At 35.8% G+C, this 16,051-nt stretch overlaps 8 protein-coding genes and 12 pseudogenes across 20 annotated transcripts, besides 1 other annotated feature; 9 read left to right on the top strand and 11 right to left on the bottom strand.

Annotated features, from left to right (window-relative positions):
* Positions 1-16,051: part of a mobile genetic element that runs on past the window's edge.
* TVAGG3_1077190 lies at positions 363-1,174 on the bottom strand (annotated as a pseudogene). The gene has a single exon. A coding segment is annotated over exon 1 (812 nt).
* Positions 1,393-1,842, bottom strand: TVAGG3_1077180 (uncharacterized protein; the record flags this gene model as incomplete). Its single annotated transcript, XM_051256563.1, has 1 exon — positions 1,393-1,842. One exon carries the CDS (start codon positions 1,840-1,842, stop codon positions 1,393-1,395), a length of 450 nt encoding a protein of 149 aa, XP_051076238.1.
* On the top strand, positions 1,877-2,104 carry TVAGG3_1077170 (uncharacterized protein; the record flags this gene model as incomplete). Its single annotated transcript, XM_051256562.1, has 1 exon — positions 1,877-2,104. One exon carries the CDS (start codon positions 1,877-1,879, stop codon positions 2,102-2,104), a length of 228 nt encoding a protein of 75 aa, XP_051076237.1.
* Positions 2,358-3,278, bottom strand: TVAGG3_1077160 (annotated as a pseudogene). The gene has a single exon. A coding segment is annotated over exon 1 (921 nt).
* On the bottom strand, positions 3,853-4,854 carry TVAGG3_1077150 (annotated as a pseudogene). The gene has a single exon. A coding segment is annotated over exon 1 (1,002 nt).
* On the bottom strand, positions 5,527-5,798 carry TVAGG3_1077140 (annotated as a pseudogene). The gene has a single exon. A coding segment is annotated over exon 1 (272 nt).
* On the bottom strand, positions 5,841-6,590 carry TVAGG3_1077130 (uncharacterized protein; the record flags this gene model as incomplete). Its single annotated transcript, XM_051256561.1, has 1 exon — positions 5,841-6,590. One exon carries the CDS (start codon positions 6,588-6,590, stop codon positions 5,841-5,843), a length of 750 nt encoding a protein of 249 aa, XP_051076236.1.
* Positions 6,703-7,482, top strand: TVAGG3_1077120 (annotated as a pseudogene). The gene has a single exon. A coding segment is annotated over exon 1 (780 nt).
* TVAGG3_1077110 lies at positions 7,825-8,590 on the top strand (annotated as a pseudogene). The gene has a single exon. A coding segment is annotated over exon 1 (766 nt).
* Positions 8,962-9,372, top strand: TVAGG3_1077100 (ATP binding; the record flags this gene model as incomplete). The annotated part of the gene is made up of 1 exon (XM_051256560.1): positions 8,962-9,372. The coding sequence occupies one exon, from the start codon at positions 8,962-8,964 to the stop codon at positions 9,370-9,372; it is 411 nt and encodes a 136-aa protein (XP_051076235.1).
* Positions 9,894-10,049, top strand: TVAGG3_1077090 (annotated as a pseudogene). Its single transcript has one exon. A coding segment is annotated over exon 1 (156 nt).
* TVAGG3_1077080 (uncharacterized protein) lies at positions 10,060-10,362 on the bottom strand (the record flags this gene model as incomplete). Its single annotated transcript, XM_051256559.1, has 1 exon — positions 10,060-10,362. One exon carries the CDS (start codon positions 10,360-10,362, stop codon positions 10,060-10,062), a length of 303 nt encoding a protein of 100 aa, XP_051076234.1.
* TVAGG3_1077070 lies at positions 10,426-10,592 on the top strand (annotated as a pseudogene). The gene has a single exon. A coding segment is annotated over exon 1 (167 nt).
* TVAGG3_1077060 (uncharacterized protein) lies at positions 10,650-11,156 on the bottom strand (the record flags this gene model as incomplete). The annotated part of the gene is made up of 1 exon (XM_051256558.1): positions 10,650-11,156. The coding sequence occupies one exon, from the start codon at positions 11,154-11,156 to the stop codon at positions 10,650-10,652; it is 507 nt and encodes a 168-aa protein (XP_051076233.1).
* TVAGG3_1077050 lies at positions 11,586-11,981 on the top strand (annotated as a pseudogene). The gene has a single exon. A coding segment is annotated over exon 1 (396 nt).
* Positions 13,205-13,674, bottom strand: TVAGG3_1077040 (annotated as a pseudogene). Its single transcript has one exon. A coding segment is annotated over exon 1 (470 nt).
* TVAGG3_1077030 lies at positions 13,772-14,279 on the top strand (annotated as a pseudogene). Its single transcript has one exon. A coding segment is annotated over exon 1 (508 nt).
* On the bottom strand, positions 14,388-14,588 carry TVAGG3_1077020 (uncharacterized protein; the record flags this gene model as incomplete). Its single annotated transcript, XM_051256557.1, has 1 exon — positions 14,388-14,588. The coding sequence occupies one exon, from the start codon at positions 14,586-14,588 to the stop codon at positions 14,388-14,390; it is 201 nt and encodes a 66-aa protein (XP_051076232.1).
* TVAGG3_1077010 lies at positions 14,646-14,969 on the bottom strand (annotated as a pseudogene). The gene has a single exon. A coding segment is annotated over exon 1 (324 nt).
* On the top strand, positions 15,005-15,358 carry TVAGG3_1077000 (uncharacterized protein; the record flags this gene model as incomplete). Its single annotated transcript, XM_051256556.1, has 1 exon — positions 15,005-15,358. One exon carries the CDS (start codon positions 15,005-15,007, stop codon positions 15,356-15,358), a length of 354 nt encoding a protein of 117 aa, XP_051076231.1.

Below are 16,051 nucleotides of genomic sequence, written 5' to 3'. Positions count from 1 at the left end.
CAGTATCGTTATTATTGTTAGTGGCATTTGCCTGCATCTCATAGAAGATTGGATCATTAGATGCTTGAGCCTCAGCGGGTATGTTACCATATGCTCCACAGTTCAATTGAATTTGTTCAAACAATGGATTTTCATAGGTAGTGTTATAATTAGGTGTTTTCTTAAATAGTGTATAAATGGTGTTCACATATAATGGAGTAAATGCTGCCGTGAATGTACAAGGAGTTCCTTCACCTTTAGCCATTGAACCATCCATAGTAATGCAGTCAATTCTTTTGATTGGGAAGTTTAGAGTCTTTGCCGAATATCTTGTCACCAAATCACTATAGATGTTAGGGTCCAAAGAGAATGAGTTACAGTATGTAATCATTTCAAAGAAGTTTGCATTCTTCTTAGTGAACTTAATAAACTTGGTACCAAATGATATCGTACTCTTATCGGCATTCCAAGTTACAGTATCAATAACTTTGATACCTTCATAGATAGGAGTGAAGTGATTAGTGATTGGAATATAGCTTGTAACATTGGCTTGCATGTTCGGTAATGGTAGAATATCCTGATAACTTAATGGTGTCCAAACCATACCAGCAATACTGAACTTAACCTTAAGTTGTAAGTTACCAGCAAACGCTGGAAGGAATCTAATGTTATTAAGTATTAGGAATCTTCTTAGGTCAATCTTGATTGGTATGTGGAACTTTAATGTAGTTGCACCACTAATTGGTTTATTGAACTCAATAATCTGTCCAGAACGAACTGTATCACATCTATTGAAAACATCTTTATGTCTAGCCTTACTAAATACATCAACTTTCTTAATAGCTTCTGTTGTAGATGCAGTAGAAGTAATGTAACCTTCTTCTCTAGCATTATCTTGTGTATAAACACTTTTACCATTAGCGATTAATTGATATGATTCAACAGCATAGAATGAATCAATGTATCCCAACCAAATTGCTGGAAGATGTGCACATGATTTGCCACCAGCATATTTAGTATCAATTGCTTTAATTGCTGTAACATTTGATCCTGTAGGAGCTGTCTCAACAGCTCTTTCTTTATATACTTCACCATCATATTTAGGAACTTTTTCATCAGCTGGTTCAGTTTCTGTTGTAATTATGCACTCACCATCGACATAACCACTAATGAACGTATTATATAAGTCAATCATGTTCTCACCAGGTGGTGATATGTTAAATGTAATATAACCGTTATCAATAGTATTTGTCGGCATAGCTGGCACTTTTGTTGGGACATATCTATGGTTAGTATCTCCAATAGGAACTGCCCCATCAACTTGATCGAAATAATATCTTACTTGTCTGATGGAATCAGCAATACTGTATGTATTGAGGTTATCGTTCAACATCTTTCTCAGCTATAAAAAATTTACAATCTTCTTATTCTTGGGATTATTCGTCTTATTTGTGGCTGAGGTTTAGGAGGTTCTGGTTCAGGCTCTGGTTCATCATCGAAGTGTATTCTTTTCTCTTCCATTGATTGAACATATTCTTGATTCTCTTTAGTTTCCTTCTCACGTTCAATTGGGTCCATGTTTGGTTCATTAACTACACTGTTACGTTCTAATATCTTTGTCATCATCTCTAACAACATTTTATTAGTATATGCTTGTTCTTCTTCTTTCTTCTCATCAACTTTAGGAGCTTCTTGAACAACAGGAGCTGGGGCAGGAGCTGGTGAATTCAATGGTGCCTTTCTCTTTCTAACTTGAACTGAACCATTCTTCATATGACAAACATAATATAATGGATGTTGTATTCCTTTAGCTTCATTCAATATGATTGATTGCTTTTCACTTGGTGAAAGTTTTGACGTCATTTCTATCCTAATAAAATTTTTTACTCCTAACAAAATGACTGAGAATACTTTCGACAGAGAAGCACTCAAGAATGAACTTCGTGAAGAAATACTTAATGAACTCAAACCAAAAGAACAAACACAAGAAGAGAAACCAGCTAAACCAAAGCGTAAACTCACAGAGAAACAATTAGCTGCATTAGCAGCTGGACGCGCAAAGAATCCACGAATGATTGCAAAGAAATTGAGAGAAGAGGAAGAAGCTAAGAAAAATAATAAGTAAGTGTTTAGAACTTTAACTTACGTTCAAAAGATGACTTCGTTGAAATAGTGAAGTCCTTATTTTTGTTGAAGCATGGTTTCGAACCAATGCACAAGTCAAAGGTTATCTCATCACCTTCATAAAGAGATTTGTACAATTCCACGATGCTATATTTTTCCCCAACTTTCTCAGGGAAGAACAAACCTTTCTTCTCGTCATAATGTACTTGTATCGCATCTGGGAACATTTGGTTTGCAGTAAGTGCAATTACGTCCTGTGTGATTCCCTTCATTCGACAGTGGAAAGCAATTTCCTTGAGGTCATTGGTTAATTCGTCGAGGTAAGTCTTCTTTCCAACGAATATAGATCTTTGTGCCTTAGACATATGTCCTGCAGTAATCTCTGCAAAGTCTGAATGAAATTGACCCAGTGCTTTTCCAATGAGTTCTCTGTTATACCTTCTCTTGTATTCTTCTGCTAACTTATCTAAGTCCTTCTCATACAAGTGTAAACTATCTGTATCCTGATAGAACAACTTCAAGCCCAAATCTTCTGCTGTGAAGAATACTTCATTCATGATTCGTTTGGACATAGAAAGGATTGAAACACCTAATGGACAATAGTTAAAGTGACGAACGATAGGTTTAAATGACTTTACACATGAAAGTTCGGAATCGGGGATGAACTCTATTGTCTGTATGTCATTATAGTTCTTAATGATATAGTCAGTGAGCTTATTGTCCTTGATGAAACGAATCTTTTTGTCAATGGGCTTTAATATCGTCTTACCATAGATACTGTTCAAAAGAAGTTTGATGATCTCTTGTATCGGATTACCTTCCTTCTTATACTTAGCACGTAATTCGAAGAGCTTCTTAACTTCATTCCTTATTGTCATGTCCCTTTTTCCATCATAATAGTATCCATCAATGACTTTGCATGAGATCTCTTGGAACTTGATCAGATCTTGAAGCGTAATGTGGTCTACGAACATCTTGCAGCATGTATTGGAACTTCTGGCAACATGTAAGTCAGGGTTGATGTCAGGATTGACGACAATCAATGGGAATGCTGAGTTCTTACCGATCGACAAGATCTCGATCTGACAGTAAAATCCTGAGATGAACTTTTCCTTTGTTGGTTCAGCTTGGTCATCATCAAAGAGATGCTCCAACAAGTATTCACTGCTCTTCATCTCTTCTGTCATAACTTTTGGAATTCCTTCTAAACAGTAAAGTCTAGCAATTGCTGATGGATACAATGATACAGCATCGAAGTCAGTGATGAGTTCTCCTTCATTGTATTGCTTCTTGTTCTCAGCTAGCATGCATCTTCCTCCTTGAATACACTTGGAAATATATTCACGAGGTTTTCCTGCAAGATCAAAGAGATTACCGTTCTTCCAATATACTCTCTTCTCAAAGAGTTTGTTTGAGATAGAACTTATTGAAACATAATCATAAGCATCTATTTCAAACTCAGTCATGAGGTCATTGCGGAACTTAAGAAAGCCATCTCGTAAAATGCGTACATCTTGACCGCAATAGAATGACGAATAAACTTCCATGTCAAAGTGTTCATCATCAATCTTGCAATCTTCAATCTTCTCAATGTTCTCATTAAAAGCTTCAATATCTTTGACATGATTCATGGCATCATCGATGTTACCAACTTTAGTTGTATTAACTAACTCTTCCGTGTAGTAATTATATGGGAAAACTTCTTTTTCACCACTAGTGAGGTGAAACATTTCAGGGAATCTTTCCAACTTAGTTGAGATGATTGCATAAGAGTCTTTGAAGCAGAGAAGTTTTCCTTTGTACTTTCCTTGTATCTGCATCGTTTGTGAACCTTTGATGATTGGAGTTCCTGTAATCTCTTCTAACTGAGACATGAGAAAAGTGACATCGTACGATAAGTTGTGGAAATAAACTAAACTCTTATCTGGTAAAGCTTCGAGGAATTTTGACGCACAGTCACTTCCCCAAATTGATGTATAACCATCATCGTCATCTTCCATGAAACAAATGTTGTATGCTTTGTGAATGTTTCCATCAGTTGATGCTTCGAAGTCAGCAAAGAAAACATGTTCTCTTGGGAACTTCATGTCTTTCTTCGTCTCTGAACTCCAATCTTTCTTCATCCTTGCGCAATAACGCTCATTGTATGTGAGGTCAATCATTTCTTCAAGGTTCTCATTATACATCGTTGTGAAGTATGTGCAAAGTTCTCCTGTTCTAATTGGTTCGAAATAATTGTTAGCAAACAAGAGTTCAATGACTTTTGCAAGTGGTGTAACTAACTTTGAGTTAATTGCATACCTTGTTTCATATCTTCTGTTAACTAACATCTTCTTCTCTAAAGTCCAATCCTTGCACAACTTACAAACATCTTCATAGTTCTTGATGAACATTGAACTTATTGGAAGCTTTTCGTTCAACATGTAGTGGTCATACATTAATAAAAGTTCTACTGTCATCTTTGGTTCTTCATCTGGTTCATAAGTATATGAATGATTTGAATACTTCTCGTTGTATTTGATGACATGGAACCTTATTCCTGTTTCTTTGGCAATAACCTTAATCTTTGACATTGGAAAATCTTTGACACGAATGATTTCCCTCATATGATTAATTGTTGCTTCGTCAACACCAGCTTGAATACAAGCGTAGATGAAACATGAATCTTTCATCATCTTCTTTGCTGTCTCTGCATTAAGTTCGTTGAAGATCTGATACCTCTCTAAGTTAATAGGTAATTTGCATGTCCATGTCCAAAGCTGACCATTACGTGACCTGTTTCTCTTCTTTGAATGGTTTTGTTTGATGATCTTGAGTGCGATCTTTTCTTGACCTGCTGCTCTCATCGTATCTAACATAACTTGTTCTTCAGCTGTGAGTTTATATGGTGTGTACGTTCCTTTTCTCAAAGCAGAAGCATCAACATCTGAATAAGCTGTATAGTCAAAGATCTCGATCTTCCTTAACGAAGGAATACTACAAAGGAAGAAGTCATAGTTTGATTCAAGGACTTTAGATGCTAATTCTTGTACTTCTGCTATTGGAGCTTCATTAAGTAACTGATGAACTAATGATCCCATTGTATTGATGTTCAAATGACGCAAAATGTTTCTCTTCTCATCAAAGTCGTAATAGAATGTCCACTTCTGTTTGAAAAGGTCTATCTGTCCAATGAACTTTGCCATAACTCTTGGAAACATCTTGTTGAAGTAATCTTTTCCTCTTGGACTGTATTGGTCAATGTTAAACATAATGAATCTTTCTCCTGCTTTAGTTATTGGGTCTAACCATTTCTCATCAGGAAGTTTTTGACCATTAATGTTCTTAACAACGTAAAAGGCATTCTGTATTTCTTTGTATGCTAATTCGCTCTCATCAATCTTTGGTGGAGGGTCTGAGTATATTGGTTGCATCTCCATTAACGCTCTATTATGAGATCTCTGATCGTGATCTAAAGCAACTGGGGAATTTGAAGCTGGAACATTCATGATACCATTGTAGTCATCATAGAAGCTCTTAGCATTCTTGAAAATATCTGCTACACTTCCTGTACCTCCTTGATTCTTAATTGCCAGAGCTAATTTATTGGTAATGTCTTTAGCTTTCTTAGGCATTTTGATCCCAAACATATCAAGCATACCTTTCTTATCTTCTGGTGAAAGGTTATTAACTAATCCTTTTATAGCATTGAGCATGTTGGTCTTTTATAACCGATAAAAAAATATACGTTATTTTTTTTAATCGTCATCGTAATCATAATCGTACGAAGATTCTGTATCATCATCACTGACATCATTGGTTTCTCTAACTTCTGGCTTATCTGGTTTAATCTCTATCACCATAAACATTGGTGACAATAATCGAACAGGCTGATCTTGGAAGTCAACTAAGGTAAACGTAACATTAGTTAGTTCCCATGGAAATGCATCTATCCATGGTGAGGATTCCTTACATATAAGTGGTTTACCAGATATCCAGAACTCATTGATGTTATAACATGTAGATCTGTACATGATCTTTCTTCGATCATCAACTTGGTCAATATTATTGAACCCAGAGATGACAGACATTGATGAACGAAGGTATAACTGATACCCGAAGTTGAGCATAGGTGGTTTTGGCATTTGTAGATAATAATTATGTACAATAGGTAGTTCTATTCCATATGCACCTAAAATAAGATTTGCTCTATGTGAAGCATCTTTTAAATAGACTTTATGTCCTTTGTCCTGTGACGTAAATATAAGTTGATTCGTAGCACTCAGTGAAACTGTTACATTATGTTGACCTTTTTTCTTGTTATAATAATCAAACTGTTTTGTTACAATCTCTTGTAGTTTTGATACAATAGTATCCATATCAAATGAAAGAGCTGACTTAAATGTACACACCTTTTCTTCTCCATCTTCGTCTAACTGTAAGACAAAATAATCTGTTTCGTCACAAACAATAAAGTTCGCCATAGTACTGACACTTTTTACTCTCATCTTTATCTTACTTGGATGCCCCATGTTAGGATCTGCTTGAAACTGTATTGTCCCGTAGTTATTAGGATCAGTCGATTGTAGATAATACATCATTTTTATATGTAGTAAAAGAATGAGTGTTGTTCCATATGCATATGAATGTTATAAGTCTAGCGTACTTCAATATAAAGAATATACTCTCAGAATTACTGATAATGCTTTAGTCATACATAAAGAAGGTGCTGATGAAGACATTACCATCGGTCCTGGTATATTACCTATCGAGCAACCAGATGGTACAATTGTTGAAACAGACTTAAATCAATACCTTCAAGCGTTACAGAATCGTGTGACAAAAGTAGAGAATAATTACTTAGATGCTCCATTCTTCACAACTGATAGAGATTATATGTTTTCATGTATGGCGAGTAATGGTTTGCAAGAAACTCGTGAGGTAAATATTAATGAAGCATTAGAGACTATAATATATCATGTTAAACGGTTATTATCGATTGACCATGGAGTTCATTTTGACCCAAGGTCTACACTGTTCAATATACCAATGATTGAAAACAGTCAATTAACATTTAAAGAAGATACATTGTATAATGCTTTAAACGCAGCATTTGCTTATATATTAGGTCATGAACAAGTACAAAATAGTGGTATTGCAATATACTTAGATAAAGTTATGTTAAAGAAACCATTGACATTCACAGAAGATGGTCCAAAAGCAACTGGTATTGTTGGTGATGGAACATTATTGACGAAAGAATACTTAGCAAGTCATGTCGGAGAATTTTTCTCCACTAATGATAGCATCAGTACAACACCAGAAGTTATTTTATTGAAGAAACCAATCACATTTGATGTTAAAGGAAAGACAAAAGCAACTGGTATAGCTGGCGATGGAGTTCTTCTGACTAAGGAATACTTGAAGAAAAATATCAATGACTTCGTTGAAATTGTCAAAGATAAAGAATCTGGTCTTAAGTTCAACCCTTTATCATTCATCTTTGCCATAGCAAACGCCGGTGCTACTGCAGCCTCATGGATATCACTCCAGAGTCAAATAAATGCTCTTTGGGCTTTTGTTGAAAGTCAAGAAGGTATAGATACTGTTCTTGACACTCTGGGTAATCTTGGTCCAAATCATAAAGGAGGTTTTGTGGATGGAATAAAAAATTTAGTTGAAAAGACTAAAACAAGTTTCCAGAAGATAACTCATATAGAAAGATTCAGAAATGAAGGTTATATGGAACTTGAGAGTTTTGATGTGACTGGACCTTTGGAACCAATTCCAATGCCACGTGATGCTAATGATGAAGAAGAGAAAGATCCTGGACCAAAAACAATCATTTCTACGTTAAGTACTTTGTACCCTGATTTTGTGACCTTAGTGAAAGTTGCTAATACATCAAGAAAGAACAATAATATTAATATGTCTGGTACTGATGACCTTACTGATTATCTTTATCTCATTCTTGCTGAATTAGCGAAGAAAGTTGAGGAGAACAAAAATAATGGAGGAAGAACTGCACTTAAGATTGCAGACAAAGCTGACAAAAGTTATGTTGACGAAGAGATACGTAAAGTTGCATCTAAAGAATATACTTTATCACAGTCTGTCATACTTAAGACAATCAAAGGTCCAGAGAAAGATATGTACCCAGGTGATGGTACAACAGTTAAAGTTAATGAAAGAGTTTCATTCCCATCTGGTATTGATGCAAAAGAAGTATATATTAATGGTGAAAACATCAATACAACATTGATTCCTTTGAAAAATAATGAGTTCACTGAACCTTTGACAGTTAAATCAATTCGTTCAAGAGAAGACAAACCTGTTATAATCAATAAAATAGGAGCTGATAATGACCAACCAGTTCAAATCAAGAAAATAAGAGCTGATGACATTATCTTGAACTATACTTTAGGCTCAAGTGCACCTTTAGAGAATCCAAGCACTAGTGTAAGAGATACACTTAATAGTTTAGATAGTAAATGTACGAACATTGAAGGTCATGTCAGAAACTTTGAAACACATGAGCTACCAACAATGTTAGATAAGAAAGCTGACAAAACTTATGTGGATGCAGAACTAACAAAGAAATTTTGGAAACCAGATAAAATGACATTTACAACAGAAATTATAAATGGTGAACCAGCAACTCCATTTGAATTTGTTAGAGGTCTTCAACCAGATACTTTTGAATTTTTCTTGGATAATTCTATTGAACTAACATTACATTATAAAAGTGGAACAAATGCAACATTTCATCCGGGAGATACATTCCAAATGGTATTTAATGACATAAGTTCTTTAGAATATGTTTATAGAGCTATGAGCATATATGATTTAATATATCCTATAGGAGCTGTTTATACGTCTATGAATCCAATAAATCCAAACACTTTATTTGGTGGTAGATGGTATGAAATAGTTGACAGTTTTCCATTCTACACTAATACGCAGTCAATGAAGATGGGAGGTTCAAAGAAAATAGGTATTGAAAACCTTCCTTCACATATGCATAGGTTCAGTGGAAGAACATCTGTGGAAGGAAACCATTCACATTCAATGACAAAAAGAGGTTATACAAATCTTGCAGCAGGTTCGGATAGACAGGGAATGCATAGATATGATATTTCAAGTGACCCAGTAGATTCAAGCACAGGTATTTTCTGTGGAACTGCAGGAAATCATACACATGTTGTAGCTGGCATTACAGACCCAGCAGGTAATGGAAAAGATTATATGCCTCCTTATATAACAATGCACGCTTGGATACGAGTTGGTTAACTCAAGATCACGATCACAAACTGTTTCTCAGTATGAATGAGTAGCTCTATTTTTACATCATTACTGAAGTATTTCTTTTCTTCATCAATGACAGAAAGAATGTTTTCATCATCTTTTAAAGATCTTACCAAAGTTAGATCTTCATCAGAAAATCTCAAAGAAAGACTCATTTATGCACTAATAAAAATATAGCTAATTATTTTTTTATCTGAACTTTTTATCGGGTATATAAAGATGTCTGAACATCATATAAAGTTCTTTAAGATCCAACAGTTTGTAGATGAAGTGAAGAAGCAAAATAAAACAGCAAAGAGACTACTTATATGCTTACCACAAACATTATGTCAAGGAAAGTATGGTTATAGTGCAAGTCCGATCATGATCTTTGTCGATAAGCAGAAATACACAAATGAAGGTTTAGCTAATTTACTAAGTTTGAAAAGATAGCTATAAACATTCCTGACCATTTCTCAGCGAGAATAAACCTTGACAAGACTAAAAGTTATTGTTTATATGTAGATCTCACGAAATCAACAAAGAGTAAAGACAAAGAATATAACCCAGTTGAACTTAAGACAATGGGTAAGAACTTACTCAAAGCTGCTATCAAACCTGTCGAAGAGATCGACATTGAGGATGAAGCAGAAGAAATAGATGTAGATCCTGATGCATTATAAACGATAAAGTTTATTTTTGGAGGAAGATGGTGTCAGACCCTTTAATCTGGTATGCTTGTTCTAGGTAATTGCAGAAACCTAGAAAGATTGGTATTGGTCTGAGTTTCATATCTGTTCTCTCATCTCTCCATTGAAGCAAGTAAATTTTCATGAAGAGTTCGTCTGGATTCTCAGGTTTTGGTACACACTGATCGAAGATCTGTATGACCTCTTCATGACCGTACTCCCTATGGTCAGACATGAGTGTTAAGAAGAACTTTTGCATCTTCGGACCAGGTTTAGCATCTATGCAACGAGTGGGTCTCATTGACATTTTTGTCACTTTTATTTGGTCGAATGGAAGGATTCGAGTTCATGCCACTTGACAGCAAAGAAGGTGCAGAAGAGGTTGTTGTTGCTGCATTCTATGCGAGCTCACACGTTGACGCATTCCGAACTTACCAGGATGACCTCGAAAAAGAAGGTCGAAAGCTTGGAAAGATCCAAATGTTGCTTGAGTTCTTCCGTGGAAACCTTGCACAGAAGTATGAGAAGAAAGAATAAACAACTAATTATTACTGAGCTTAGCTCATAAATGTAAGTTTTTACTCTGATCAGATCTTAGATCTCGTCGGGACAAGCGGAAAGGATAAAGTCCATGAGCTGGACTTTTGTCTTAGTGAGCGGTACTGCGGTCATGAGTAGTTCGCGCTTGTTTGAGCCACTTGGAACGCGACCCTTCCAATTCCTCATAGATCTCAAGGCAGAGATCGTGAAGAACTCAAGGACAAAGAGTCTTTGAGACTTGGTAAGGAATCCCTCATCATCTCTTTCATCCTGGAGGGTCTTTGTGGATGCAGTGGACTTGATCTCGTCTTCCTCGATCGGATCATTCTCATAATCTTCATCACCCTTCTTCCTAAACGTCATCTGCTCTCTCTTGTAGTCGTTCCTGAGAGCATTGAGTCCAGCTTCAAGATCTTGTGAGTTCTTTGCAGGTTTATTGAAAGTTTTCTTTTCCTGCATTTGCTGTATAAGCTGGGTTTGCTGTTGCATCATCTGCATCATCATTGCCATCATATCTAGTGTTGGTGATGCTGGAGCTGGTGTTGTACCATCTTGGGACATTCGGTCGTCGGTTATGTCTTTACAAAAGACTGCTTTACAAAAGACAGCTTTACAAAAGACAGCTTTACAAAAGACAGCTTTACAAAAGACAGCTTTACAAAAGACTGCTTTACAAAAGACAGCTTTACAAAAGACGTCTTGACAAAAGACAGCTTTACAAAAGACTGCTTTACAAAAGCATTTTCTCACAAAATTGAATACTTTTGCTTTACAAAAGACGTCTTGACAAAAGATTGCTTTACAAAAGTCTGCTTTACAAAAGACGTCTTGACAAAAGATTGCTTTACAAAAGACTGCTTTACAAAAGACGTCTTGACAAAAGATTGCTTTACAAAAGTCTGCTTTACAAAAGATTGCTTTACAAAAGATTGCTTTACAAAAGTCTGCTTTACAAAAGACAGCTTTACAAAAGATTGCTTTACAAAAGCCATGACTGATCTTCATCCAATTTGTTTAATCGAACTTAATGAAGTAATTTCTGCATATCTCCTGCATGTATTTGGAAACGAGAGATAAGACAACTCACCAAGGTTTCCAGACGCCAGATCCAAAGACTTGAATCAACTGCAGGAGTAATCCTAAGCTTTGAAGAAGGATTAACCAATAAGAAAGATGTCATTGACTCCAAGCGTGAAAGCCTTGCTGCTTTCTTACGCAAACACCCATGGGTCGATGTTGATCTCCAAACTCCTTACCAAGGACTCGTTGAAACCTTCACGACCTACAGACAGCTCCTTGACAGACCTGAGCAGAACCTTCTGGTCGAACGTGATGGCACATTAAGCCCTACAGACGAGTCAATGAGAAGAAGAAGCTCAAGAGTAAAACACATTTACAAACACTTTTGACATTTTTTTCATGAGTGTTCACGTTAAGATCAATGATGAAAATGACTCATGGGAAGATATCATTGATGACATAGAGAATGACCTTGATGAAAACATGATGGGAGCTCAAACGTCAGTTAAGGTCAAACTTGGTGAAGTTCAAGAAAAGATCTCCGAGATCAATGCAAAAATATCTGCTCTTACAGAGGTTGACGTTTATTACAGAAGCTTGGAGAGAACTTTAAGCAAACTTGAACGTCAGAACCAAAGTCTCATAGTTGTGCTCCAGAAACTCAGTCTCATGCGTAAAGCATATAATGACTACCTACATGTAAGAGACTTACCTTCTTATTCTACTCCAGATCTCGACTTTTCCGATATAAGTCCAATCCTTATTGATACAACACTTACGATAGCAGGGATGCTTCCTACATATCCAGAATATGATAACTTACCTCAGCTCTTCGAGTATCTCAAGAAAAAGTTCATGATCTTATTATGCGAGACCATGAAAAGACGTCAAAATACCAGAACAGAACGAGAACAGAGCTTACTAATAGACTTATTATATAATACTAAAGAAATAAAGGAGTTTTTATTCTAACTTTGGTATTTTTGGGAAGAACTGATCTGGATCATATTTGTCAACCACAGGTTTTGGTATCAAAAGTCTCTCTGGTTCTTGGACGGCTGGTACTGGAAATGGTTCCTTTGGTTTCCTAGCTTTTGGGAGATCTAAAAATTTTCTTGGTCTCTTTCTTTTGTGTAAGTGTTGTCCATTTTTATCGACAACGAATGTGAGCTTTCCGTCGTCAAAGATGAATGTCGTCGCTTCTTCAGTTCCCTCATCAACTATTATCTTCTTGATCTTTCTCTTCTCCATTAACAGAAAAAGTGACATATATTACTTCATTATTTTTCTGAGTGTTAGGATTAATTAAACCTCTATCTATAACATGCTTTCTCATAGGAAATTTCTCTCCATATCTTTTTGTCAATATCTCTATAAGTTCTTCTGTATAAGATTTATCACTACTGAAGTAAATAGATGGATAATTAAGGACATCAAAGGTTTCTACAGTATCTTTAAGAGTCCATTCATCTCCATACTGTATAGAATAAGTATGGAAGTATGGAGGATCACATATAAAGAAAACATTGGGAAGATCTTTATACTCATTGAAGAGTATTCTCCAATCTTTATGAACAATAGTTAAACCTTCAAGATAGTCATCTATGTTTTCACCAAATAAGTTAGTATATCTGAGGTATAACACTTTCTTCATTAATGTGTCAAGATCATAGTATTTGTATGCTCCAGAATAGAGAAGACGTGAACATAATGTATCCCAGTCTATGTATGGAGCTTTACTTATAACTTCTCTGACGATCTCTTTCTGATCAGTAGGAATTTTCTCATCTGGCTTAACATTTATTCTCTCCTTAAGTTCCTTAAGTATTTCATTCGTGTCATGAATGTGTTTCAGTCTATCAACGTAGTTATCATAGTCGTTAGCTATGATCGTTGCTTTTGGGAACATAATATGCAACAGATGAGAGATATAGAGAGAACCACCAAAGAGGTCAACGAAGACATAATCCCCTTTGATGTCTTTGAGTATGTCGATAAGATCTTTCCTGATCTTCGACTTATTACCTATGAAAGGTAAAGGAGGTTTGGTAAAAATCATTTATATGGTAATAAAAATAAGTGTTTACTTGAGACAATAACCTCTGTTGAGTTTGTAGAACAAGATCAGAAGTACGATCAAGTTCAAAACAACACAAATGGCTAGGATTGCGTTACCAACAATCTTTGTCTTTTCCCAGCAAGACTTCTTCTTTGGTTCATGTGCTGCTTCGACATCACTGTATGGCTCGGACATTAACTTAAAAAGTCATGTCATGACCACTTCATTTTTCATGAAGTCAACAGCTTATGTCCACTTCCTCCCACAAGCACTTGAGGAACAAGAGAAGGTCATCATTGACTACCTTCAAGCCACTGAGAAGCTCCAAAAGCTTCAAGATCTCCGCGAAGAGTTCAAGTCCCGCTTGAAACAGGAGAACTTACTGCAGGAGTACATGCTCATTTTGTACCCATTACTAGATGGCTCCCATTTACCATCAGAGTACACTGCAGCTCTTGATGCACTCAAAGATCTTCGCGACACCTCCGATCGGTAAAGAAGCCTTCGAGCTCACCATTGAGCAAGCCATCCTCGCCAAGGACAATGCAAAGAAGCGGATGCTCGAAGCTCTTGATAAGATCAAGGAGTACGTCGAAACGTTCTAAAATAATTACTTGAGTAAACAATAAGTTTTATTGAGTAAGTCTTGAAACATTTGTGCTTTTGTTCTTGTTTGAACAACCATATTTAACATTAGATAAAAAATTTTTTGGTTAAACAATAACATACTTAAGACATAAATTATACCTACTTATTAACTCAGTATATTGTGCATTATATGCATACTTAAACTCTTGAGCAATATTGTTCTCATCAATGATTCTGATCTGAGCTATTTTTGAGAAAGGTGGTGGAATACCACAACATGTGATGTCTGGGTCCAGTAGGTCTATTTCACACTTGAACCCAGTCATTCTGTGAACAACTTCTTCCAAGTCTGGCTTAGGTAGTAAGATCTGATCTTTGCTCACTAAGTTAGAAAAGAGCTCTTTGTCTTGGTCTAGAAGTATCTTCTGGTATATACTAAGTAAATACTCTTCTACACCAATCCTCGATGAAGTCTCCACAGATCTCGATGAGGTCAGGTTGGAAGTTAATGGACTTAAAGGAGGAGGATACATTGGTGCTTCTGAGTTCGTAGTTGTTTCCTCTTTTTTTATCTCTGTTGGAGCATCACTTACTGTACCAGATGGATAGTTCTTTATCACAATGTTATTAGTTGTTCTTGAATCAACATTGCTTGTTGGTTCAATTGGAAGATTAGCTGCACCATAAAGAATTGACTTCGATCTCATTTGTTATGAGTAAAAATTGTTTTATTCTCATATAAATGACGAACATTAACCCAGAGAACAACACAGAATATACTGCAACAGGAGTTGTTTACAATGATCTAGATCAGATCGTCCAACTCAAAGCCCCAAGAGGAAGGAATTTAATAAGACAACCTCCACCAAAGATATATGTTGATGATGGTAGTAATGGGTTCAACTTAGTGTATCATTACTCATATCCTCAATATGCAAAAATTGGGTCTACCCCAAACGTGACAAACCATTATATGAACCTTTATGATGAAGCAAGGTTTCATGCACCAACGAAGAAAGAACCTGATGCATCAAGATTACATGAATTCGCAGACCATGATGGTTATAGCGATTACTCAATGCCTGTAAGACTTTAACGTTAATAAAAAAATGACTGTTGGTAAACAAGAAAAAACTTTAATACAAGAGGATTTGATGCTACCAATATATTCAACTGATATGGGAGCTTATCAATTCGATACATTTGAGAATCCTGGTGGAACACCACCATATTTTCTTTTGTTCATCAATGTAAACAGTAGAAAAGGTTATGCGTTCCCAATGAGTGAAAAGAACTCAAACAATGTTCTAAGTGCAATGCAGAAGTTCATTTCACAAGCTACAGGTGAAATGAAGCCTACAATACTTACTAGTGATGAAGACCCAGCTTATACGACACAAAATGTTCGAGATCTGTTGGTCAGTCATAACATTGAGCACATGACGACACAGAAATACAATCATAACATACTAGGTATTATTAATAGGTTCTGTAGAACTATTAGAACTATGTTACATATGAAGTTAAACCTCAAAGAAGGTGATAAAACACCACCTTTCACTGCAGATACAATGAGACAAATTATTAATGACTACAACACTGAATATCATTCAAGCACACAACAAAAGCCTGATGATTTCACAGAAAAGGATAATGAGGAATATATAAAGAAGCAAAGATTGAAAGAAGAGTATGTCAGAAAAAATAACCTTTATAACTTAAGACCTGGTCAAAAAGTTCAAGTCATAGTTGAACCAAGGGGTAAAGGTAACCAACAAAGAAGACATCT

Source organism: Trichomonas vaginalis (assembly GCF_026262505.1).
Source record: "Trichomonas vaginalis G3 chromosome Unknown ctg_127, whole genome shotgun sequence".
NCBI classification, from domain to species: domain Eukaryota; phylum Parabasalia; order Trichomonadida; family Trichomonadidae; genus Trichomonas; species Trichomonas vaginalis.
Note: the sequence above shows the minus strand (reverse complement) of the source record. Positions and strands in the feature narration are given on the sequence as shown.